This window comes from Sitodiplosis mosellana, unplaced genomic scaffold (genome assembly GCF_009176505.1).
Source record: "Sitodiplosis mosellana isolate CC-2019 unplaced genomic scaffold, AAFC_SMos_1.0 Smas_scaffold_6165, whole genome shotgun sequence".
NCBI lineage: Eukaryota > Metazoa > Arthropoda > Insecta > Diptera > Cecidomyiidae > Sitodiplosis > Sitodiplosis mosellana.
In genome coordinates this window covers 3,777,595-3,803,113 of record NW_022601406.1, presented here as the reverse complement: position 1 = coordinate 3,803,113, position 25,519 = coordinate 3,777,595, and the positions used below count along the sequence as shown (strand labels likewise).

Here is a 25,519-nt window from a genome sequence, read left to right as displayed (position 1 = left end):
GGAAAAGATAAACGAAGAAGATGCGCATAATAAAGAATATACGAAAATTCGACCTCTTTTTACTAGGAATTGAGTATACCGTTATTCTAAAACAGCTATTATTTTGGTAAAAGAATGTTTTTATGACCAAAACTCCGAGAAATGTCTATTTCAATTAGTACCAAAGAAAAGTTCAATCTTTCTACTAGGTAAAAACCAGAAGAGCTCATCGATTATGGTTACAAATCTACGGTTTTAAGTCTCAACATACCAAAACTAAACAATGCCATACGTACATCACAATTTTCAAAGTTTTCTATACATAACAAAGCATTAAAAAATGATTCAAAACCTCATAAGGTTTCAAAACATCTGGTCGAATATCCATCAAACAGTTGCAATTCACAAAGCTCCGTCGCTCCATAATAGAAAAATGAGCATTTTGACGAATCTTCTATGGGAGCTCCACGAATTTCCTAACAAAGTTGTTTGCTACTTTTCCGCAATATCAGTTTCTCTTGTAGCAAAATATGTCTCCTTTTGTTGTAAACAAAATCCCATTGCTATCGATTCCATCAGCCGTGCAGCAAAAAATATAGTTTCTTTCAAAGGCTCTTAGTTTTTATTTTCCATAGCCAAAAGAAGACATTTTTCCACAATTTGGTGTCGATATGGATAATGATGAATTATGTTGACAATTTCCTGTAAAAATTCTTTATATTCGCCTAGATCATTGATGCACGTAGCTTTCCCCCATTTATTGCCGGAATATAAATCAAAACACTTTCCATTTCATTTTCCGTTTTCCACGTAAGCCGCCGCCGCCGCCGTCGTCGACGTTGTCAGTGTGTTGTTTTGCATTCACTGCCGGAATGTCTGTTATGGATGTGCTCAATGTCGTCGATTTGCGAATAGATAAGATGTGCGCAGAATCTGTTCTGGATTCGTAGTACGGGAATTGTCAAAGAAAAAGATAAACAAATTAGGACAATAAGGAATATTTTGCTGATTCAATCAAAATGCAGCAAACAACCATGATAAATATCATGAAAATTCGAAGACAATTTTGATTTGGATGTGCAGCGTCCGTGGCAAAGGGCTTTCCATTGCCCGTTTCATATTTTGTAAGTGTATTCCAGCCGAAAAAATGTGTTGAATTTCCGTAAAATTATGCAATCTAAAAATGTAGTTCACACATTTTTCATTTTAGATTTAATACCCGCGAATCCATCCATCCAACCCGTGTTAAGTGTTAAGAATGAATTTGGAAAAATGCGTTCTGCGAGTGAAAGTCTTGCGGTTGTTCATGATACTTGGTGCATTTTCAACGGTGGCCGTGTTTTTGATTTACTCGCTGCCAAATGGTGAAAAGGAATCGATGACGAACAATTTCAATCGAGGTCTGTTCAGTGCATGGTCCAAGTCATCAAATGTTCAAACGCGCGCCAATCAAAAGACGGCAATCAATCAGTCGTTGAAAGTCTATGGAAAGAATCATGTGAAAGGCAACAGTGAGGATGTGTTACGCAATAAAATCAAGCGTCTCACATCGAATCGTTTGCAGAACGATGATTCAATGATTCTTGTCAATGCAACAAAAAAGCTTCCAAAACACTCAGCTCCAAATGTGCATATTTTTTACTCACTTCCCGTCGAATGGAGCCATATGACGACATCGTTTTGGCCACAACTCGGCACTTATATACCAGATAACCTAACCTTACGCCATCACTTTGAGAATATTCAATTGATCGGAGCAAACGTTCTGATTATCACTTGGTCACCGTTCACTCAAGAACAATTACTATGGCACTTGTTTGATGAGGCACACAATTTTGGCATACAAATCGCTATCGAAATTGATAACTATCCAAATCGCACCGCTTCCACCATTTTTAATGACATTCATTACTTTTACAAAGAATTTTGGGAACATCGCAGCCTTTACAAGGTGTTTGTCACCTCGAAAAATATGTATATGCCGATGATTTATATGAAAAACATCGATTGCTTGCCGCCAAATGATTGGAAGAGTCTAATATCGCCAAGTGGAGTAATTTCGCTGCGTAGTTCATCGCATGATGCCGTTTTTGTCGGACATATCAGGTGAGAGTGGTTTGGAATTTTCAAATCTCAATTCTTTATTCTATTGCAAATTGATTTTGGAGTCAGGTTTTCATTTGAAATTCAATTTGAAATCATTAAATACTACCCAACTTGATACCAAAAGTGATCAAAAGTCTAATTTCCAAATTCCAAATTCAAATGGTTTCAGCACCCGGAAAGATGTGTCCGTCATCAAAGTGGCAAACTTCAATGGGTTTTACAGTCGAATGGTGAGCAATGGTGCTACATATGCTAGCACATGGAAGTATTGGTCAGAATTGAAAAAATCGGCCGATAAATTCAAGTTGCTGTTCATTCCAACGGTTGGCCCGGGCTATGATGAATACAGCAAACAGCCAAAACTTGCCAGCACCCGACGACATCGAACCAATGGACAATATTATGGTGTTGCTTGGCGAGCAGCAATCGCCATTGGTGCGGAATTCATCAACATCGCCAGCTATAACGATTGGTTGAGTGGTACGCAGATTGAAGAAGCAATTCCCAGGAGTGGCTTTAAAGATTATAGTCCCGGCACACCGACCAAATATATTGATTTAACGCGATACTGGATCAATGAATACATTAAATCATGGCCAACCGATGCCATGAAACGTTTAGTCAATGTAAAATTGTGCAGCAGCTACTTCAATAACACTGTCTGCTGAATTAGAAAACAAAATCCAACGAAATTTTCTTTTTCAATGTGATCTGACTATTGTTATTTATATTAGAATACTATCTTTACTCATTTTCTTTACATTTTTAGAGGGAACAAATTTTTTTTAGGAAAAAAATAATATTATTCTAGCTCACGCTATTGATTCGTTTCGAACAAATTATTTCATGAAAATTAATAAATGATAGAATATGTAGAATCAAATCATGATTGCTTTATTTTTGATTGCATGGTGACTTTGGATACGGGATCGTGTTCTTAATTTCAATGGAGGCTTTTTTTTTAAATCAAAACTGGCTGTTTTTTGGCATTTGAATCGTCGGCAAAGCGATAGGCTCAATAATTCATTTGATGGAACGATCTGGAACATCTTCTTTAAAACTTAACTTGAATTCAAATTGACCCAAATTATTCTTCAATCAATTTAAAAGAAACTTTGACATCAATTCGGCTCTATTTTGGCATCACTAAAGCCCAATTTAGGATTGTGGTCGAAGAAAATAAATTTTCAAACGTTGAAATAGTCTAACAACTTCAATCAGTTCAAAATAAATAAAAATAAAAAAATGTCCACGTTCTGGACTAAAGCTTCTTCTTTTTTTCTTTAGTTTCTACTTAAGAGCATCAACTAAACTATTTCTCTGTTTGAGAAAAAAAGTAAAAAGTGAACAGAGTCAATAACTTTCTACTAGAAAAAAAATGTGATTCTCTCGTCTAAAGTCATTTCCTTCTTCCAAGTAAACGATTTGCTACGACGTTCTGTTGTCGCACTAATTCTTTGGTCGTTCATTGCTTTACGCGTGGTAAATAGTCGGCAGAATTCGCATTTCATTGCTTCCAGCTTCACAAAGTAACTTGAAGCAATTAATGTCTACAAAAGGGAAGGATAATAATTTATGTAAGAACTATTTGAATGGGTCTTACATCCGATGCGAGATTATATTGAATACAAACTCAACAAATTGTTTATTGTTTGCATCATAAAAATGTGACTTAAAGTGTATATTTTTTCGCATAAAATTCACACAATCGCGAAAACAACAACAACCATCGCAATTTTTACGACTATACTAGAGAGGCAAAGAATCGAGCAAGAACAAGAGCTTCATGCTGTGACTCGAGTCGCATAATTCATCGGCTTTATGAGGTTCTTGAGATCGAAATCCATATAATAAAATGGTTCAACGTAATTGAATATCGAATTCACATTGATTGCATAGCTTTATTTACCCCCCCCCCCCTCTCTCTCTCTCTTGATTTGAATGGAACATTTTGCAAGACAAAAATAATTAAATTCTTAAGTTTTTTTTCTGTTTCAATATTTTGAATGAAATAATATTATTTAAAACACAATGATTCTTGCGAATTCCGAGTCAGTCGAAACGATCAGATAGAAACGATTTGCGTTGAAAAAAAATCGCATTTTTTACGTAAACTACGCGTTTGTTGACATGGTAAACGCAACAATCAAATTCGTTCATTTTTTTTCGTGTAAATTTATGGAAAAATAGTCAACGCACGTGCGATAAGCACTTGTTGCTTGATTACGATCTTTTTCGACCAAAAAAAAAAACAACAACCAACCAGCGTATTCATTTCCTGATCTCAACGCATGCAAACTGATTTATTGTAAAACGAAACGTGACCACTGACCGATTAACGAAAAATCATCGTCCATACCTTTGTTGATGATACGTTTGTTGTCTTGAACTAAACTCTGGGCCATGTGTGATGCGTCGTATGTACTTCCAGGAAACTTGACATCTTTACGCTATTGACAAAAAGTTCAAACGGTCGTCTTTTTGATTCGATTGTTGTCCATTAAATGGCAAATGAGCACCATTTTTTTTGCATTTAATTTATTTTTAGATCAGATTTTCACTTGATTATCATTCTTATTTTTCAATTTTTTCGACACTTACAAGTGAGAAAGGAATGTAAAACTTACCAAGAAACGATCAATTCTACTTCATTTTGAAAGAGATCAAGTACATTTTCCCCTCAAATAAAATGTAGTTCAAGAGTGGAAAGTGTTGTCTTTGAAATGGAAACCCATTGAATTTCGGGTTATCAAACCCATGACCCAAATGAATTGAATAGAAACCACAAATTCAATTACTTTGGAACAAAGCTTATGAGATGTGGTCGATTAACGTAGTCGCCATTTAAAGGGAGCTTGAACGAATGATGTCACATATTTGGATCGTACGTGTTTGACCGATGTTGTGCGTGTATCTTAGCGCGACCGGCGGCGGCGTCGATAGTAGCAGCATCAGCAGCTGCGATTGGCCGGTTAAGAGTTGTTTATTATTCCGGCGCATAGAATTGATTGTTATCGTCTTGATTTGCATGATTACAGTGTTCACTTTCAGCTTCGGCCCAGCTGACAGCTCTGTATGCGCGAGCGTTGAAGACAGCAGCAGCAGCAGCACTAACTCGGAATGATACTGTCGCGCGAGTGCGTACAATGAATAGGAATATTTGTTTTTGTATGCCTCATCCTCGTCGTATCCAAGTGTTGTTGCTTATGAGATTTATGTGCTCTTTTTTTGTTCTATACGCCGTGTGTGTCTTTTTCATATAAATTACACAGTTTGAAAAAAATCAGTCTCAGTCTCGTTGTGTGAACGCGTGAGGACACCCGAGTTGAATAATTGTTTTTTTTTTGTTTTAATTTCTTCCAACGAATAGGGGAAAAAACAGTGCGACGAATCGTAGATTTTTTTTTCTTCGAAGAAGTGAATTAAACTGGAGCTGAAACATAATTTCCGATTCATTGAGGAAAGCAAAAAAGAAAAAAAAATAGGTGGCAATTACCGGGTAATTTGTAAAATGTGAGTAATTTTGTTCGCAATAATCATACTGTCTGGCATCTAGTAAATTGCTCAGTGTCCAATTATCGAGGCATAAAAGTGGCTGACATCGCACGGAACGACACATCATTTTCCATTAGAACAAAGTGCATTTTTTTACCGTTTCAAATTGATCGGTTTCACTCACATCAATCGCCTTGTTCACACCTAACCACCGATTATCATTCCGTTGAAAAATCATTCATAGATATCGATGATATCTATTTGTCTGCTTTGTAGCTGCTAAGAATAGCACACAAAGCTATGAAATGTAACTCAACGGAAAATAAAAACAACGACAGTCATTCATATATGGTTGTTTAAATGAGTGCAACCGACCAATTCACCGGTAAGCGTGAGTATTGTCATTCGAAAATCAATTGTTTATCAAAGGTGTTTCACGTTCACTTACACACTCATTTTTGAGCGCAATAGAAAGAGAGAGAGAGAGAGAAAAGTTCGTGTGTTTGTTTTTGTCCGACAACACTCGAGAAAATCATGTCAATTCGAGAATTGAGGCAAACGTTCAAACAACCGTCAATTGTGAATGAGTAAATTTTTTCATGTAAACGATGATTACGTTTTGCGATGACTTAGCCAGTTCAAAGACACAGTGACAAAAGCAACAACAATAGAACCAAAACAAATGGTTACACAAAACTTAACATGAATCCAAAAGCGACGAAATCGTGAACGATCCGAATTGGTTGGCTTCAAGCAGGATTAAATTGTTTGATTGAAGAACAAAAGTACTCTTAAACCGTAGAGAGATCGCAAACAGCAAAAATAGGCCGATCAAATCAATAAATCATGTAATTGAAACTATTTACATTTCTCATTCCTCATGTGTCATTTAGCGCACTTTTTTCTCAACTGGTTTTTATTTTATTTTTCTCAAGTTTATCAAGTCCATTTGCTTACAAACATCTAATACCAAAGCAATGAGCACGTGTATCTACACACTATGTTACGCTAGCTCACAACAAAAAAAAGAACGCCATATTCATTCACAGCTTTGGTTTTTTTTGTACCGAGTATAGAGAGGAATATATCTGCAAAGCCCATAAACAAGTAACAAGCAACGAAAAAATTTAATGTAAACAAACCTACAATCTAGACTCATTTGCGACGTAGATTGCGTATGGTATTCATAGAGGTGCCATCTGTTGCCGTACTTTTGAAGTCTTGTGTATTCCATTGACTTCAATGATATGATTTGGAAAGATAGTGGTGCCACGCTTTATTCTCATACTTTATTCGCAAAGTTTTAGAAGAAAGTTCATACGATTACATCAATGTATTTACATTGGCTGTATGGTCCCATTGCAAACCTATAAAGTGGTGAATTCGCGGGTGAATTGCTTTCGAATCCATATTCAGAATTATTACATTGTTTTATCCATTATTTATGATGCCGGAAGGACATATCGAAAAGAACTTACATTTGGTAGCCATTTAATCGAAGTGTGCTGTATATATCAAAATAAGGTCTATGTTTTTCGGCCACAGATACAATTTAGAAAATATACGCACATACACCCATCACACACAGCTGATTGATATGATTGGGTGCGCTTCAATGCATTTCCCATCGAATGCGAATTTGATAATTGATTTTGATTGTCGCTGTAATTAATGTTGTTTTTTTTGCCTTATGCAAAAATGAAAGAAACACAACCTCGGGCTCACATACCACTCGCAAGCGTTAGCATTGTGTGCATCACCAATCAGCAATTCTCTCTATCTCACACGGTGTGTATGTTCAAATGAAATCCGATTGAAAATGTTTTGTTTATGTTACGACGTCCGTAATGCTGCCGAATCTGAAGGTGAATTAGTTCTGATCGATTGTTTCATGCTTTGCTAGTCAAAGGCACTGGTGCGGCGTCGTCGTCGTCGTCGTCGTTGCCGTCACCGTCGTCACCTAAGGCACCGATAGAACACACTGTCTCTCTGGCCGTTCATTCATTTAGTTAGAGTGTTTGGTTCACACGACACGGCGGCCCATTTACAACGGCTTTTTTCGGTCTCATGCGGTCTATCTCTAGCGCGCACATACACACACACTCTATTTCACCTTATGTATATATTTTCAACATCAATTCAGCCACAAAAGTGCTTTTAAACAGACGAACCACTGTTAAATATCTGTGTAAATAAATACAGTGATTAGAGTGAAGAGAGTACAGAAAAATTCAATTAGATAATTTGGAAAATCAACGTGAAATAATGTAAATGTTTAGAAAAAGAAGAAGAAGATGATGATAAAGAAATTAGATAAATAATCGTCGAATCCATCAATAATCACACCAATAATTACATCGAATCAAGTGAAATTTTGCAACTGATTAAATTTGAACTTGAAATAATAAGCACACACCGCTTTTTCTTCTCTTTCTCTCTCTCTCTCCCTCTCTCTCTCTCTCTCTCTCTCTCTCTCTCTCTCTCTCTCTCTCTCTATCTCTCAATTTGGTGTGCAACGAGTGTGAATAAACTTCACCAAGCTGAATCATCATCCATTCAACCAAAGAGAGGAGAAAAAAAACGTAAAAAAATAAAAACGAACAAAAAAACATCGTACAGCATAGATTATTATAAATGGCATTGTGATTGTGAGCATGCAACAATATGATTGCAACCTTGAACTTGAGAGTGAACAAAGTGCATAAAAATGTGCATTTAAAATGCCATTGCAGTCTTCATCTGTTACTTCCATCCGCACGTACTCACATTTCAAAACAGGTCTCGTCGTACGATCGGAGTCTGTGTAAGCGCGAACACGAGAGAGCGCGCGCGCGCGCTCATTTGCGCCCGCACACATAATTTATTTTGCAGAATCTAGCGTTGTCTATGTCTTTAAAATAAATGGTATGGCTTAAGTTGTCTATGAGCTCTTTGCATCGGTCTAGTGAGTTTTTTGTGTTTCATCAGGTGATTTTTGATTAGAAGCGTTAATTTGCAGCCAGTGAATTTTTCCACACACGTAAAATAATCAAATTAACATAGAATAAATCATTGTGAAGCCGCTGTCGCATGTTTAACATTTGAGAGCAGCAACAGCTGAGAGAAGAGCATAAAAATGTGTTTTATTCCAAATTACAAGAGGAAGGTTTTAAATTAGATCATTTTATGCATACTTTGATAGCTGCTCGCACGCGATTTCAGTAATTATCCAGTTGACATTGACTTAACGCTAAATCAAATACGAAGAAAAAAGAGAAACAAATCTCTTCCGTTCTTCGTTTTTATCTCGTTCATATCATTGGGCGAGGTCATGTGTGCGATCACTCTCACATTGATTCTATTCTAACCCACCAAAGAAGGGAACGAACCAAGCGTCCAATAAACAAAAAATCGACGTATCAAACCCACAGATATAACGGAAGTCTATCTAAGCATAACCACTTTTTAGATTCAAATATACGTTTTTACGACCGCAAACATGCACACGTATGTGTCTGTGTGTCTCAAATAGATATATCAATCAGGTGCTATTTCAGCAATGCTCATAAATTAGAACATTTTGTGCCTTCCTGCTCCAATGAGTGGCGTCATTATTTTATTTGCTAGACGACATAGAAATACACGTTTTGACTACATTTTAACGAGATATTAATAATGTTCTTCGAAACTTGGCGGTTATTCTCCGGTTTCGTCGCAAACAAATCTACTGTTTTTCATTGAATGAAAATAATTGCAATTGCATACTTCAAGTGAACACTTACTATCAATCAACAGATATGAAAAATCTACGAGGTTACACATTTCAAAAGCATCAGAACATCGATTTTTCTCAAGTTGAATCGATCGAGAGAGAATCTCTCTGTTATCTCACAGAGAAAGAAATAGAGAGATAAATGAAGATAGAGGGAGGTAGAGAGAAAAAAGGGAGAGAGAGAGAGATGCGAACAGAAAAAAAAATTATGAATTTGCATTGAAACAAGCGGCTTCCAAAGCGATAGGCGTTTGTGATAATGATAAGAAATGAAAACGGCCGAATTATGTGCGAATTGAAGACGTTTTCATTTTAAACGGTCCGTTTTTGCTACACCATTAATTATACAATGATGTGTAATTAGTCGTGTACTTAGAAATGCATTATTAGTCAAGGGCGTATAGGGAAAAATACAAAAAATTTCGTTTATTTCGTTTCGAATGAAAAACGTTGATTTCCCCACTCGCGTTGCGTTGTTGTGGCTTTATCTACGATGATCTCACTGGGATTGATTATGAATCGATGTGCAAAAATGTTGAGAATAGGTGCATCACGACGGATTCTATCTAAAATCAATTCTCATTCCAAATCATCTGATCGAAGGTTTTGTGTGTGTCTTCTTTTTTCTCTCTCTCACAATTTAATAATCATTTCAGATTGATCAGTTCTGACGCGGTGGCGATGGCTATCGTCTAAATTCAAAGTGCTTGTATTCAACGTGAAGGGGTGTCTACGAGCGTTTCACATACGAAAACCATTGATTTCGAGTAAAATTCGAAAATTCCAAATTGAAATAATTTCGTGTATTCGAGAGTGTTATTTTAATCCAATAAAGAAAAAAACGGAAGAATAATGGAGTTGTCGTTGAAGCGACTGCTCGCCATATGTGTATACATAATGTGTGTGTTTGTCGTGTGCGAAATTGGTACAATCAGTGCGCAGCGAACGATACTCGATAAGTTCATCAATGAATATCGCAAATTTCGAGGGGGACTGTTCAAGTTCATTGGCCGCTCTGACACTGAATCGGCATATCTATGGAATTTTAAAAGACAGGTAACAATAAAATCAGAAAGAAAAAATTATGATCAATCATTTACTCGAGATTGCAAAAAAAAATCCTCTCGAGGATTGACAAATACCGTCTTAATGGAATACCCATTATAAGCTAGTGCAAAATGCATGAAATTAAGTGTTACGAAATTTGTCTCTTTCATGTCGATTAACACATTAAGAAAGTACAAAAACCATATCCACAAACGGCCCGTTTTTTCTGTGATCCAAATGGACCGGGCGCAAGAAGTGACAGCGTTCCATCTTCAGCGCATACGGTGCGACCAGGTGATATAGACATCGTTGCAGCCATAGGTGATTCGCTGACTGCCGGCAATGGGGCATTTGCCACGAACATTTTACAAGTGATCGTTGAAAATAAAGGTGTTTCATGGTCAATCGGTATGTAACATTTATCAATATAACCGTTTAGTGCTTTGCAAACATGTGTTTGTGTGTGAGAGAGAGAGCGAGCGAGCGTGATATCAAAATCCATTTGATCAAAATAGCACGCATGCCATAATTTATGGGTAATTTATTCAATTTAATTCGCATATCTTTTTTTTATTGCTGCTGTTGTTGTTATTGGTGTGAATTGTATTTTCAGGCGGACAAGGCACTTGGCATAAATTTCTAACGGTAAATGATAATGAATCATATGTTTTATAACGGGTCACTTAACTTTTTTTTCTTTCTCGTTTTGCTGGTTTTTGCTACCGTTTTTCAGCTTCCAAATATACTGAAGGTAGGTTCGTAGATAAAATATAGAGTTTCAAGGGTAAATCAATCGGCGACGTCACAATTTCCGAGTTATATCGGTTCATTCGGTTTATTTGCAGGAGTTCAACAAGAATTTATACGGGTATTCGCTACAGGACGGGTTTTCGACCGATAAATCCGCAAGGTAGGAATAATGAATAGTAAACACTACGTATTACATTAGTTGGGCTTGATATCAATTGACTGATTCCGATTCAAATATTGAATATAAATTTTGATAAAATCTCAGTTTGCCCTTTTAATTTGTTTTTTTCAAAAAGAAAAGGTTTTTTTCGGTCTTTGTCCGCAAGTTGAATGGCTCACCTCAATTCTTGTTTCAAAATTTGCAAACAAAAATCACTTTAATTTTAAGTTAGTTCTTTTTCCCGTTGAATTTACGACAACAATCTCGATCTTGTCCACATTTTCGTTCAGGTTTAACGTGGCTGAAATAGGTGCGATGTCTCGAGATATACCACACGAGGCGAAAATTCTGGTGAAGCGCATGCGAAGTGATCCAAATGTTGATTTGCAGAATCATTGGAAGATTGTAACCATTCTAATCGGTCCAAATGATTTCTGCTCTGACTTTTGCTATCTGCCGTATCCAGAGAGATCAGCCGAAAATCATCGCCGGGAATTGATTGAAACACTTCGCACACTGCGGGACAATTTGCCACGTACAATTGTTAATCTAGTGACACCACCAAGTAAGTTGAAAGGCATATCCATTCTCTTCAGATCAATGACTCAAAGGCTAAAACTATCGAAAGCAATCTTTGGGTTTCAGCCGAAAGAAAAAAAATATTTTGAATTACCTGTCGCCAATTTATAAATGTAAAATAGGCATGAAAGTGATCTATCAACTGCGTGGCAAGCCAAAAGAATGTATATCATCGAATCATTTTGAGTGCCCTTGTATCTTTGGTTTCAAGTATGGTGGTTTGCGTCAACGTTATTTCAACACCATGGTCAAATGGCAAGAGGTGACAGCCGAAGTGCCGGAATTGGATGAGTTCAATAAAAAAGACGATTTTGCGGTGATCAATCAACCATTTTTGCGGCAAGTAAAATTTCCGCGCGTCTCCAATGGCAATAACGATTACACATACATGTCAGTCGATTGCTTTCATCTCAGTCAAAAAGGATACGCCATCGCCAGTAATGGCTTGTGGAACAATATGTTCGAACCGTACGGCAATAAATCGACCAATTGGAAGAAGGAATTCAGCGAATTCAAGTGTCCAACTGCCGAGCATCCATATATATTCACAAAAAAGAATAGCTAATGATGCCATTTTGTTTAGATTCTAATCATTTGTCTCTTAGTCATTTTCGAAATAAATTAGTCCAAGCATGCGACTAATCCAAATGGATCTCGGTTTTTCGAGCATATTTGCTGAATACAAAACGAAACAGAACACAAATGGCTCGAAAATTGGTGTATTTACGATTTTGATAAGTGAAGGACGCAATTCGTCTGAAGTGAACTGAATTATTGTCATAAGAAAAATTTTAGAAGAAATAAAAATGTGTTTTTGTATCACGAGTTGATGCTAGCCGATTTTAGCCATGAAGAGACATCTTTTTATGTCATTTAGTGGATAATTTTTGTTTGTATTTTTAATTGCCAGAGAAATAAAAGTCTATGTTTAGTTCGACATTATTTTGGAATTTTTTTTTTATTTTTTTCTCCTTTTTTTCATTTGCTTTATCACAATTTCACATATAAACGGGATAGTAAGTAAATATTCATCATTTGTTCTATTTACAATAATATATTTTTGCATGAAAATTTTTCAAAAAAAAAAAGAAACTAACTCGCTCTAACTACAGCAAAATAAATGGTATAAAGGCCATTTCTTCATTAAATGAGCAAAACAATTGTAAATAATATTTACTAAATATTTATGAATTTGTTCAAACAAAATCGCCATTTTTAGAAGAATAAAAAAAAACTTATTTTGTTTCCGAATATGTAAAACAGCGGATTTGATCCACCGGTTGGGAAGTTGTCTGTCAACGAAATTTTAACCGAATTTGTTTTAAATTCAATCTGAAATTTCAATAAAGTTACCAATATACGATGGAAAATGGTATTGTGAACTGGAAAACATTGGTTTTTGTCGTAAGGCATTTAAGTTGAGAATGAAATGTAGCGTGTGATGATCTTTATTTGGTTGATTTTTGATTTGATGATTTTGCAGCTTGAAGACAATTCAGTGTCAAAGTTTCTGCGTTTCGATGACATCACGGAATTTCTCTTTGCCACAGTCATATCGGTTAAGTGGCATTATGGTCGACGTTTCTTCATCATCGTTGGCAGCTAACAATGGAGACTCTTGCAAACCGCGCTTTTGTGACATGAACAATCTAATTTGGCCGTGATAACATTTTTTAATAATAAAAGAAATGGCAAAGAAAATAACAAGAAATAACAGTAAGACATTGGTTCATTTAAATCGAAATGGTTTTTAAAGCTAATTTTTTGGTGTTATAAAGAACGTTTTTTTCTTTCATCGAAGGAAAAATTTCTTAAATTTTTTTCTTAGAATTTTTTTTTCAAATTTTAGTTTCATTCAAAGAAATTAGTTCTTTTGAAGAAATTCTTGAAGAAAAAAAATAGCCGAAAGAATAAAAAATCATTCTGCAAGTGATTTGTGTTGTATCAATATTCTCACACCCTGAGAATATTCGGACAATGATTTTGTTTAAAAATTTTCCATGAATAAATTTTACGAAATATAAGAAGAGTATGTACAAAATGTCGCTATAAATTTAAGTGTTACTAATCCAATTGAGTGATTGTTTGAATGTTTTTTTTTTATTGAGCCCTCGAGTAAGCCAAAAAGAGGTGGATGTTCTTATTATCATATTGTTTATTTAGTAGTCATGTGTATGTGTAAATATGTGTGACCGACGAACGACACTATTATGCTATAAATGAGTTGAAGAGATCTCTGTTGTCGTGGAATGCATTGTACAAGACTGAATGTGTCGACAAATTTGAAGCTTACCTTCAGGTACTAATCCCTAATTCAGTTTTTTGTAATCTGATGAAAACACAAAATAAGATTAGATGAAAAATTATTGTTTCTAATTATTATTATATTGTTTCTTCTGTTTTGTTTTCGTATAACTAGCACATATCGGAAGAAGCTGGCTTTTTTTAAATTGAACAATAAGAGAATAACAGGCAACAATTATTTACGTCGAGAACACGATGACGTACAATGAAAACCAGGGTGTGTTATGATCTGATGTCAGCAGCATTAACTAACGTCAGCTGCTGACGAGTATGCGTTGCGTTGTTCTAACGCATTTGCAGTATAAAAACGAAAGGGTGAGTAAACTTACCATTGGTGAGATTGAACATACCAATGGAAAGTTTACTCACCATTTCGTTCTTATACTGCAAATGCGTTAGAACAACGCAACGCATACTCGTTAGCAGCTGATATCAGTAGCTGACGTTAGTTAGTGCTGCTGATATCAGCTCACAACACGCTCTAATGAAAACAAAAACATTAGGGAACAATGCCGTGCTGTGGGCAAATTATGTCTTTTTGAGTCAGTCAGCGGGTTTTTTCTTCTTCTTTTAATTACAATTAGGCTTATAATCTACAAGCGATTAGTGTTTCGTTCGATTCGGGTTAGTGTAACATGGGAATAAAAGCAATGTATCAAAAAGACGACAATTGTTGTGCATTTTATTAGTAGTGAAGTTAGTGTGTGTTTGTGTTTGGTGGTTAATGTGTGTGTGTGTTAGATGGAGTTCAGAATCTTGCTGAACGCTTTGGTATTCGTTTCCAAATTTCATTTATTAGTTTGTTAGTTAGCAGGCTGTGTTCGGGGTGCGCAAAAAACTAAACAAAAAAAAAATTAGAAAAAAAGTTAAAAAAAAATAAAACAAAGAACAAAAAATCATCGATTAAAACGGTCGGTGTAGAAATGAATTAAAATCACAAAATTGACTAGTTTAAATAGAGTCACCATATTGTTATGGTATAAAGATATAGGGTTCAGTTCGTGTGCAAGGATAAAAAGCATTAATTTCTTCCCATCAAATCACATACTCACTTTGACAGTGTTGAGCTATTCGAGCTGTTGAAATTGGGTCGTGGAAGATCGTCGGGACCACGATGTATTGAAATATTGTCCAGATCAAGTGATCCGCTTAGATCCAATTCTCGTAGATATTCGGGCGTTTGAAGCGATGCCAGTGTTGGTTTTTTATACAATTTCAATAAAAGTGACGAACACACAACGGACACGGAACTGGCAGCCATTGCTGCTGATGCCATCCATGGCTGTAGCACCAAACCGAAATGACTGAATGCGCCAGCCGCCAACGGTATGCCCAACAAATTGTACATACTGGCAAAAAAGAAATTCAAACGTATCCGTCGCACCGTTCGTCGTGATAGATCCAAACAAGCCACCACATCCAATAGATCGTTCTGAAATGAAATGCAACGAAATTCTTTGGGTGAAAAGAATTTTGAGAATTTTGAGTGAAAATTCCTTCTTTAGAACTGTTTCCATTCTAAACTAATTTGCTGGATTAAATCGTTTTTCCAATTACCCGCATTAAAACAACGTCAGCCGCTTCAGCAGCAACATCAGTTCCAGCGGCGATGGCAATACCAACATCCGCCTGAGCCAATGCTGGACTATCGTTAACACCATCACCAACCATAGCCACTCGAATACCTTTCTCTTGTATGTGTTGTATCTTGGCCACTTTGTGGGACGGAAGCACTTCGGCGAATACACGTTTGATGCCAACTTGTCGTGCGATGCTTGCAGCCGTATTCTTATTATCACCAGTCAATAAAATTACTTCGATGCCCATTTGGCGCAGAGTATAAACGGCAAGATGTGCTTCTGGTTTTACCATATCCGAAACAGATACCATACAAATCAATTGATTGTTCATTGCACACAACACCACTGTGTTGCCCATTGATTCTTCATCGCTCATTTTCATATGCACCTCCGGCGGCACCAAAATCCCATTACGATGCATCCATTCGCGATTGCCGATCAATACTTGTAATTCGTTCTGCGGGAGAAAAAGAGAAATTGTTAATTTTTTTTCATGCGTTTTTGATTTCCTAACACGATCTTTGAAAAAGAAAACCTTTTTTTCATGGGAAAAACCTCATTTTGAAAGGAATTTTCATCCGAAAATCCTCTTGTTGACATAAAAATCCCCCTGATCAAAAAAAAAATTGAAAAGAAATGTCATGTGAAAAAAATATCACTCACCACATCATCGAATGCTTCCTTATTAACAACCGGAATTTCTTCGTCCAATTGCAATAATTGTTGTAATTCAATGGTGTTTTTCTGTGATTGGTTCAGCAGCGGGATGACCTCTTCGAATGTGATGCCATTGACTAAAAGATTACTATGTTGTGCACTGCCATTGTATGCATTATAATAATTTATAATCTTTTCCGTTTTTTCGGCATTTTTCAATGTATTATCAATATTTGATACTGTAACCTTAATGCCACATCCAGGAACGGCTTGAAAATCACTGCTCCGACCGAACACATCTGTTTCGAGCATTTCTTTGCACATTTTCACAACGGCACTGGCAATTGGGTGTTCACTGTTTGATTCCGAAGCGCCTAATGCAACTAGAGCCCGTGGTAGTGAGCAAATGGTTGGCTTTACAAACATTGTAATGCGTGACACCATCGGAATGCCGTGTGTGATGGTGCCGGTTTTGTCAAAAACGCACACTTTGACTTTGTGTGCATTTTCAAGTGGTCCAGCCCCTTTGACCAAAACGCCATGAAGTGCACCGACACCAGTGGCAACCATAACGGCCGTCGGTGTTGCCAAGCCCAAAGCACATGGGCATGCAATGGCCAACACACTGATTGCACATCGAAATGCATAGCTGATGATAATTTCATTGTCGCCTAAATTATGCCGTTCGGCCATGGTCATCGGTAAATATGACTTATCAATGAATCCAATGATCACCCAAGAGATTAGCGTGAATGTTGATATAGCGATAACAAATGGTACAAAATAGCCGGCAATTCGATCGGCCAGCTGTTGAATGGGTGCTTTGGATGTTTGTGCTTCTTCGACCAGTTTTACGATTTGTGCGAGCGTTGTGTTTTCGCCAGTGTGCGTAGCGACCATAACAATTAAACCGTTTTGATTCACCGAACCGCCAATTAGAACGGATCCCTTCTTCTTGTGCACGGGCATTGATTCGCCGGTGATTAGACTTTCGTCACATGTTGAATAACCGAATATCACTTTGCCGTCGACCGGCACTTTGCTGCCGGGTAACACTTTCAAAATGTCCCCTCTTTGCACATAGTCCACCGAAATGGTTTTCTCCGATAGAATTTCGAATGTATCCGATACCGTCACCAGAATAGCATCGACCGCTTTGAGCGACAACAATTTTGACAATGCTTCCGATGTTTTACCTTTGGCAATGTGTTCGAGCCATCGGCCGAGTGAAATGAAAATGAGCAACATGGGCGGTGTATCGAAAAATGTGATGGGCGACGTATTGTGCTGGAATATAATGGCCAATCCAAGTACAATCAATGAGTATAGGTAACTTATTGTGGTTGCCATCGTTATTAACACATCCATATTCGTTGAGCCATGTTTCACCGCTTTGTAGGCCTGTACATAGAAATGCCAACCACCATAAAACTGGACCGGTGTCGATAGTGCAAACATAACCAGATTTTCCAATGATAATCCCGGCAGGAATATACAGCACATCTCCTCGTGGCTTTTGTTCGTCATTTCAACCATGAAATACACCATGGCAATCATACATGGGCCGCCAAAGACAAGCGATACGAAGAATGCATTTCGCCACTTTTGAATTTCTTGCCGATGTTCCAAGTAGCTGTGTGCCATTTTATCCTTATTTGATAATAACTTTGCTTCGAAGCCCAGCGCATTGATCGCATCACATATACTCCGTGCACCAGTTTCTTCGGTATTGAACCGGAATTTACCACGTTTTGTCGTCAGAGCGACAACCGCTTCTTTTACACCAGGCATTTTTTTGATGGTCGTTTCAATTTTATTTACACATGACGCACATGTCATACCATTGATCTCCACTTCAATGCTACTCTCTCCAGTGCCTGGTTCATCGATGATTTCCGATGGAAAACCCAAATCGCTTATTGACTTCGCTATGTCTTTGGCCGAAATTTCATTCGGATTGTATTTTACTTCAGCTTTGGCCGCCAACAATGCAACCAGAATACTGTCAACACCGTGGATTTTCTTACAGTGCTTTTCAATTGCAGCCACACAACTTGCACACGTCATTCCCTGTATTTGTAGATAGCATTTTTGCAAGTTTTCGTCCAGCAATTCACCACGATTATTCTCCAAATCGATGTCATTCGCACCCAAAAATACCAACGTCTCTGATACGGATTTGCGGCCAGTGTTATCTGCAAGTAAAGGGAGGCGAGAGAAATGGCAATCGCAATTAATATGGGATTGAGTCATTTTTAAACGAGTTTTTTTTGTTATGAAAAGAAAAACAATTATTTTTTTTCTAGAAGAAGGCGATGAGTGTAAAATGAACAGTTTTTTCATTGAAATTCAACTTTAAAGTAAAAATTCTCAGATAAAACCCCACATTTCTCTTTCAAATCAATCAAAATGTACCTTTCTTGCTAAAAATTATGTCAGTCTTTTCGTGTTTGATCGCATTGTCATTGGCAACGGTTGCCGTGAATCCCATATCGTTGATCATTTCGGCGACCGCTTCATCCGTACACACCTCACTATCATACTCAACGATGGCCATTTTCTCCTCTAAATTCACTTTAATCTGTTTAACACCCGGCTGTGATCCAATATTCCCTTCGATATTTTTCACGCAACTTTGGCATCGCATGCCATCGATGGAAATACGTGCGTTAGCCACCTTCGTTTTATTGATTTCAACAATGCGAGCCGCAATTTCATCGTCTTCATCAGGTAAATATTCGCAATCAAAGCCCATGTCATCGATTTGAGATGCAATTTGACGTGGATCGGTAATTTGTGGATCATAGTCAATGTAGCCAGCTTTTTCCTGTAGATTTACTTTAATAGTCACCACACCGGGTTTTGTTCGAATATTTCCTTCAATATTTTTAACACATGACTGACAGGTCATGCCATTGATTGGCAATCGTACCGATGCAGTCACACGTTCCAACAAACTTTGGCGCTCCTCCATTTTGCTAAACAAAAACAAAAGAAAAATAATGCACAAATTAATTCACATGAAAACTAGAAGATTAATGTTTAGACAGTAATTTCCAAACGACGAAAAAAATAACTAACAACAATTCTCTAATGAATGAACCAATATGTTACCGAACAAAGAAACTGTATTGGGTTCATACAAAGTCAATGAGAAAGGAAAAGAAAAACGCAAAATTCTCAACTAAAAAAACACACATACACACTGATATTATATTAGTGGAGAAAAGACAAAATACATTGTAGATTACGCAGTCGTACTACGACGTTATTTGTCTACCTTCGGTTCCAGTATTAAAACCGTTAAATCATTCGAAAGTCATACACAATCGACGAGTGAACAAAAACTGTACGAATAATATGAACGGAAAGAGAAAGAAGTAATAATTCAAAACTTTATTGCACTCATAATAGGCCGAGAGAGATATACTGTTGATACCTTTGACAACTTAGAGAAATGAAATCGAAACAATTTGTGTTTGTGTTTTTTTTTTTCGTTCCTTCGCTTTGCTTCAACTGATCCGAATACTGCACGGTGTGCGTCTTTTATTGTTGGTAAAGAAAAAAAGAATGGAACTCAGATAGACGAAAGCGATAAGACGTAATCAGCAATTGAAGACTTTATGCGAATGTTGACTGAACAATGTTGATCCGGGATTTTCATGATGACATGGGTTTAGTGGGTTTAGATGGCATTTTTACAACATTATTTCGGCATAATGTGGAAGAGGAAGTGGGAACCATCGTATATAATAAAGGTAGTATATCTATTGCTGATAAACGGCCAGACTGGCGCTTCATTTGATGAAACCATGGAAACACATAGTGAAATGCGAAATGGAATTGAAACTGAAATTCAGCTTTGAAATAGAAACGATTTTCTTAGTCTACGTCTGAATTCAAAATTGTGCCACTCACAAAACCTTAAAATGAATTTCGCACTTTGGCTATCTAGTCTATGAATTTTTTTTTTTATTGAACTATTTTGAAATGTGATTTATTTATGAATTTTCTAATCTTCGGAACAACCGATTAGATAAATCAAGTTATTGTGATCCAATAACGATTGCAGTTAAACGAGTGCATTCGTTAAGTGTTGGTTCAATAGTTACAGCGATATGTGTATATTGGTGCACAGGTTATAGATCATATGATCAATATGCGTACGTGCCGTTAGGCCATATATCATTCGTGACCTTTCAATAAACTACTCAACTATTTTCGGCTTTAGTTTACTAAACAGTGTTTAGTAAACACTTTAATTTGCAACATAAGTAAAACGAAATGGAATGGCAATAGGTCAGTGATTTGGAACAAAAGAGAGAGAGAGAGAGAGAGAGAGAGAGAGAGAGAGAGAGAAAGAAAGAGAGAGAGAAATTGTCTGTGAATTTGCTTAGGAGGACATGACATTAATATAATTGGCTTACTATAGTAATAAATAACGATTGTTGTTATTAAAATATGTATTTAACGGCATTCAAATGGCAACTAAGAATTCATTGACTCATTTTCACACTACAACATATGGCCAAATTTACAGGACAAACAATGAAACACTTAAAAGTCTTAAAAAAAATCTCAACGATATAATCAGGTCGTTGCAATCGGAATGTTCATTTCATTCTGATCGGAATGCGTTGACTAAATTTTGCTGTCCTTTGGTCATTGACTAACGCATCCTGTTTTGATCATTGGAATTTATCGTTCAATTTGATGAAATCACGACTTTCAAATTGTAGTCGATCAAGGGGTTTCCCCAGGTTGTTTCAACTATATAGCTAGATAGAGGGTTCACTTCAATATTAGAAATCTCTTATTGAATGAGAAAAGTCGTTGTCCAGTCCAAGGTTAAAATTTCGTGATGGACGGAAATTCCAAAAATTGCAACAATTTCGTTCCAAATCGTTTTTCTTCGCATTGAATTTCGAAAAAAATCGAATTTCTCTGCAAAATCCAAATCTCCGGTACTTTTAGCGATCGGTAAATCGGATTAATTATTATTTTCGCTCAAAAATTGTTGGAATTTCTTCCATATGGATCGAATGTTCAATTGCTCGAAATGCGAAAGACCATTATCGAAATCAATGAAAGTGAAATGAAGCCCTGAGCCATTAATTTTCATTAGTTCATCGTTTGATCATCAGTTTTAATTAGCTTCACCGCTTCTTCCACTAAAATCACAAGTGATTTTTCCTTTTAAATCCCATTCATTCTCTTTAAACTCGATTCTTTCTCTTTAAATCCCATTCAGTATTCCATAAACAATATTCAATAACCACAAAAAAAATCCGTAATTTTCATCTGGCTTTATGTTTTCTCCCAATATAGTACCGTTTCACTTCGAACCATGTCTTTTGATCACGTCAAACATATGGAAAGCAGAAAAAAGTGTGTGCAATGAAAAAAAAATGCCACTGTTGAGCTGTTGCGTCGCGCGGTTTTTTGAATGCATAACTGTACTTTTTCACATATGGCCGAACCTATTCACTTGAAATTGTATGGTCTTACGAATACCAATTTGGTAAACCGTGTCTTTTGCATCGTATGAAAAGAAGCGGTCCACGAATCTGGTTTTATAGTCAATGAAATGGCATAAACTAGAGCACAAGTAGCGAGCAGTACTGTGCCGAGCACTTAAAATTTTCTATCGTGTTCGTAATGTTGACTGTGATGGAAAACAATTGTCTGGTTTCAAAATGTAGAATTCGAAATGCTGGGTATCTCTTACGGTAATAACAATTTTTTTGCAGGCTACAAATTGCAGCAAATAAATCGCTCAGTTTTAAAATTCTACGCAACAGTAATATTCTTACCTTTTAACTCGCATCTGGAGTATTTCACACCAAAAAAAAAACTATTCAGTCGATGATCACAAACACTCTTTTCGATGGCGAATGACTATTCGTCGAGGATCAACAACACATAGAACTCAAAAATCGATATGATTCAATTTGAAATGTCATTGTTTGCTTTTTGATCATAAAAATTTATCTTTAAATTTTTCACAATCGCACCCGTGATTCAATTGTATATCCAATTCACTCTCACCGCAAACCAGTCGATCAAAAGAGAAAAAAAAACAACCAAAATTAGCAAACGATTAGTGTGTGCGAAACCCTTCTCAAGCGTTCGCATTGGCAACCGATTAAATCGCAATCACAGCACTGAAAAACACTGTTACAACACAAGACACCTATATTGCAATACATTTGTTCACTGTTGCTGTTGTTGTTTACCGCACAACACCAACAGAACAGAAGCGAAGAGAAAAAAAATCGCGCAAAAACTTGAAATTAGTCGAAGTGGCTGTCTAACATATTGATCGTTCGAGGTCAGTACAGTGAGAATAGAACCAATGTATCGACTGAACCCAATTGGAATTGTGCTCCGTTTAAGCTTACGTTTCGACTGAAACTACCGAATAGTTATGGTTTTTTTTTTAGAAAGTCAGTTGTCGGTGGTGGCGGCAGCAACAACAGCAGCAGTTCTCTCGCACGGAGCATAAGATCATTTTAGTGAAAGTAAATCGAATACGATCAGGTATGCATGCCGTGTGTATGAATTTTGCATGCATAGTAAACAAAAGCATAGCAAATACGGTGCGAATCAGTGGTTATTTTCACATGCGGGCTTGTCTTTCGCAGTGTGTGTTTGTGTGGTATTTCTGTGCGATCGTGTGTTTTGGAACAAAGTACTCAATTGCGTACTTAAAACGTTTTTGTTCATTTACTTGTAATTCGCTGGAGTGCGTGTGTGTATGAGTGTTTTGACGTCAATGGCCTTGTTTTAGAAACAAATCATGAAAACGCGCGCAACATTGGTCGGGAAAGTGAAAAAGTACTTGATTTTCAGTTAAGCTTTATTTCACTAGCAATGTTGCTACGCAGCTTATCGAATCGAAGTGGGCGGCCGTTTTGTCGTAAGCTATCCGACGCAACGCATATCAACCGGAGGCATAGTTCAACGCGACAATGTGTTTTTTAATTATAACAAATGTGCTTACCTGATCGCCTGCAAATTGTTCACAGCGCCCGGAGAATTACGCGATGACGAACCTTCGATGGTGGTCTTGTCCATTGTCGTAAGCCGTTGGCTTTCGTCTAAAATACATTGAATCAAATCATAAATTAGTTTTTGATCGAAACCCAGATCGAAATTGGCTTTTTTTTCGTTTTGTTCAACCATAAATAATATCAAACTATAACACTGTTCTTTATACTGTTTCGAATAGTTCTGGCTGTTTCGAATGTCTTGGTTACGGGATGAAAAGACAACATCAGTTTTACGATGTATTTGTGAGAAGAAAAAAAACAACATTTGATAAAGAAAAGTCACAATTTTAACGACAATCATTTTTTTTAACGTTTACCGGACAGTTTTGGCGAAAGCCAAGGTTCAAAGTGCGAAAATGCACAATTAATTTGGGGGATATACCATATTCCAAATATGAACGTCTGAATGCAATTCTTTGATAAATAATCATAATAAACATTATTGTTTGTCCATGTTTGGTTCAAATTGTTCGGGGAACAATGATTCTGGTTCATAAGAAACTAGACCGAACTTGAACAGTTGAGTTTTGTCGCTCGAAGAGAAACCGAAGTATTCATGAAAAACCAATAAAAAAAAACATAATAACCAAAATTTCCATAAGACATCAAAGCTGACCAATTCCAAAGTAATTTTCCTGGTATGATAAGAAGTGTGAATCCAAACTTACCGTCTGTTACGGAGCCCATGGCGGCAAAATGTTGAACTTCTCGTTTTATTTATCGAAATCAAAAAATTATCATTTTCTGATAATTGTCACTGCTTGGTCAATTGGGTCGAGTACAAATGGAGAAAATTCCAAGCAAAAACAATCAACAACTGAACATTGATTTTATTTGACTGGAATGTTTGTTATCAATAATTTTGTTATTGTTTCCGTAGCTATGTTATTCACATCTAATGCAAAATTCAACTGAATTCATATGACGAAAGTATGTTCCGCCCACGAAATATAAACTGGTTTTTATCTTGATTTTATACACTTGTAATTTGGTTGTGCGTTTGCTTTGTTTCCGGGGATGAAAGCACGGAATGCTCTTTTTTGCAGGTAATTTCTTTTATTACATTTGTTTGTCACACTAAATTTTGATTAATCTGATTTAATCTGATTTTTTTTTTTATCTTTGCATCATTTCAGCTCGATGTCTCCGTGATTTGGATGCAAACAGCTGTTGCATTTACGCCTCTCTCAATTGCCACATAGAAAATGTATTTTTTTTTCTCGTGCGTATTCCGTCCACTTTCATCAACCGGATCCAATTGAAAATAGATGCGACACGTATCCAATAGTAATCGGTGCTGATCGTACGAAGAGAAAGAGTGAATGACCGAATCGCCAACCACTTTCAATATAAATCACATAATGTGATCACAAAATGATAACAAAAAAAAAAAAAATTCTGCGTCCACGGAAACAATACAGAAAATTAACACTATCTACACTGTGTGTTTGACCTTGTTTAGTATTAAACTACAGTACAAGATGAACAAGAGAAATAACCGAAATAATAATGAAAAAACAAAAGAAGGGATCGGCAAATAAAAGCACTAAACTAAACACTATTGATTGTTGTTTTTATTTTCTACAAAAGATTTTCATTAGACAGAATGAACTTTGCTATCATATTTGATTTGATTTAAAAACTGTCAAAATATCACACACATACGCACGTTGTTCCGTCTGTTTGTCTGTCGCGTTCGGATTGTCTGCAACTCAACGAAATGTCAAAATGATTTTCGAACATTCGAACATTCGAAATTCATTCGAAATTCATTCGAACGACGAGCCAAATAGAGCGAGAGTGAGAGAAACTTACGACACATTTGAAATGAACACACAGCTTGACAGACACAAAACACACACAAATGAATGAATTTTGATCAATTTTCGTACGATGAAATGTGTTGCCATTTAATTTTATTCATAATTCTAATGAAATTCAGCGAACAAAAATTCATGCAGCATTTTTGGTGCGAATTGAATTTTTGGCATTTGTTCGAAAGTGTAGTCGTTGATGTACGAAAAGGAGTAGAGAAGGAGAACAAACAATATCGAAAAAA

General features: G+C 36.5%; 3 protein-coding genes across 15 annotated transcripts; 2 read left to right on the top strand and 1 right to left on the bottom strand.

The window, feature by feature from the left end:
• Positions 1-918: 918 nt before the first annotated feature.
• LOC129574565 (glycoprotein endo-alpha-1,2-mannosidase) lies at positions 919-2,968 on the top strand. The gene is made up of 3 exons (XM_055456717.1): positions 919-1,103; positions 1,190-2,085; positions 2,255-2,968. The coding sequence occupies exons 2-3, from the start codon at positions 1,238-1,240 to the stop codon at positions 2,751-2,753; spliced, it is 1,347 nt and encodes a 448-aa protein (XP_055312692.1). The 5' UTR covers positions 919-1,103; positions 1,190-1,237; the 3' UTR covers positions 2,754-2,968.
• A 2,427-nt stretch (positions 2,969-5,395) lies between these two features.
• LOC129574559 (phospholipase B1, membrane-associated) lies at positions 5,396-12,809 on the top strand. 4 transcript variants are annotated; one of them, XM_055456711.1, is made up of 8 exons: positions 5,396-5,598; positions 9,988-10,387; positions 10,567-10,786; positions 10,992-11,023; positions 11,112-11,129; positions 11,224-11,288; positions 11,579-11,853; positions 11,990-12,809. In XM_055456711.1, the coding sequence occupies exons 2-8, from the start codon at positions 10,184-10,186 to the stop codon at positions 12,430-12,432; spliced, it is 1,257 nt and encodes a 418-aa protein (XP_055312686.1). In that variant the 5' UTR covers positions 5,396-5,598; positions 9,988-10,183; the 3' UTR covers positions 12,433-12,809. The 4 variants fall into 4 exon arrangements, with proteins under 4 accessions (XP_055312686.1, XP_055312682.1, XP_055312683.1 ...); XM_055456707.1 differs by lacking the exon at positions 5,396-5,598 and adding an exon at positions 7,603-7,768; XM_055456708.1 differs by lacking the exon at positions 5,396-5,598 and adding an exon at positions 7,603-7,847.
• Positions 12,795-25,479, bottom strand: LOC129574558 (copper-transporting ATPase 1). Of its 10 annotated transcripts, XM_055456700.1 has the most exons (8): positions 24,129-25,149; positions 23,412-23,508; positions 18,824-19,386; positions 16,415-18,603; positions 15,729-16,208; positions 15,224-15,603; positions 14,161-14,196; positions 13,315-13,516 (listed from the first exon to the last, which is right to left on the bottom strand). In XM_055456700.1, exons 1-7 carry the CDS (start codon positions 24,145-24,147, stop codon positions 14,163-14,165), a joined length of 3,762 nt encoding a protein of 1,253 aa, XP_055312675.1. In that variant the 5' UTR covers positions 24,148-25,149; the 3' UTR covers positions 13,315-13,516; positions 14,161-14,162. The 10 variants fall into 10 exon arrangements, with proteins under 10 accessions (XP_055312671.1, XP_055312673.1, XP_055312672.1 ...); XM_055456696.1 differs by lacking the exon at positions 14,161-14,196 and having other exon boundaries at positions 12,795-13,516; positions 24,129-25,479; XM_055456698.1 differs by having other exon boundaries at positions 12,795-14,196.
• Between the last annotated feature and the right edge of the window lie 40 nt (positions 25,480-25,519).

Excerpts from the sequence above, each read along its gene's own strand:
- LOC129574565 (XM_055456717.1), top strand. The coding sequence starts at position 1,238 with ATGAATTTGGAAAAATGCGTTCTGCGAGTGAAAGTCTTGCGGTTGTTC. Across the intron at positions 2,086-2,254 it reads GTTTTTGTCGGACATATCAG|CACCCGGAAAGATGTGTCCG; the intron begins GTGAGAGTGGTT and ends AAATGGTTTCAG.
- LOC129574558 (XM_055456696.1), bottom strand. Across the intron at positions 18,604-18,823 it reads CATAATTTTTAGCAAGAAAG|ATAACACTGGCCGCAAATCC; the intron begins GTACATTTTGAT and ends CTTTACTTGCAG. Across the intron at positions 15,604-15,728 it reads CTGACGTTGTTTTAATGCGG|AACGATCTATTGGATGTGGT; the intron begins GTAATTGGAAAA and ends ATTTCATTTCAG.
- LOC129574559 (XM_055456711.1), top strand. The coding sequence starts at position 10,184 with ATGGAGTTGTCGTTGAAGCGACTGCTCGCCATATGTGTATACATAATG. Across the intron at positions 10,388-10,566 it reads TATGGAATTTTAAAAGACAG|AAAGTACAAAAACCATATCC; the intron begins GTAACAATAAAA and ends TAACACATTAAG. Across the intron at positions 10,787-10,991 it reads AGGTGTTTCATGGTCAATCG|GCGGACAAGGCACTTGGCAT; the intron begins GTATGTAACATT and ends TTGTATTTTCAG.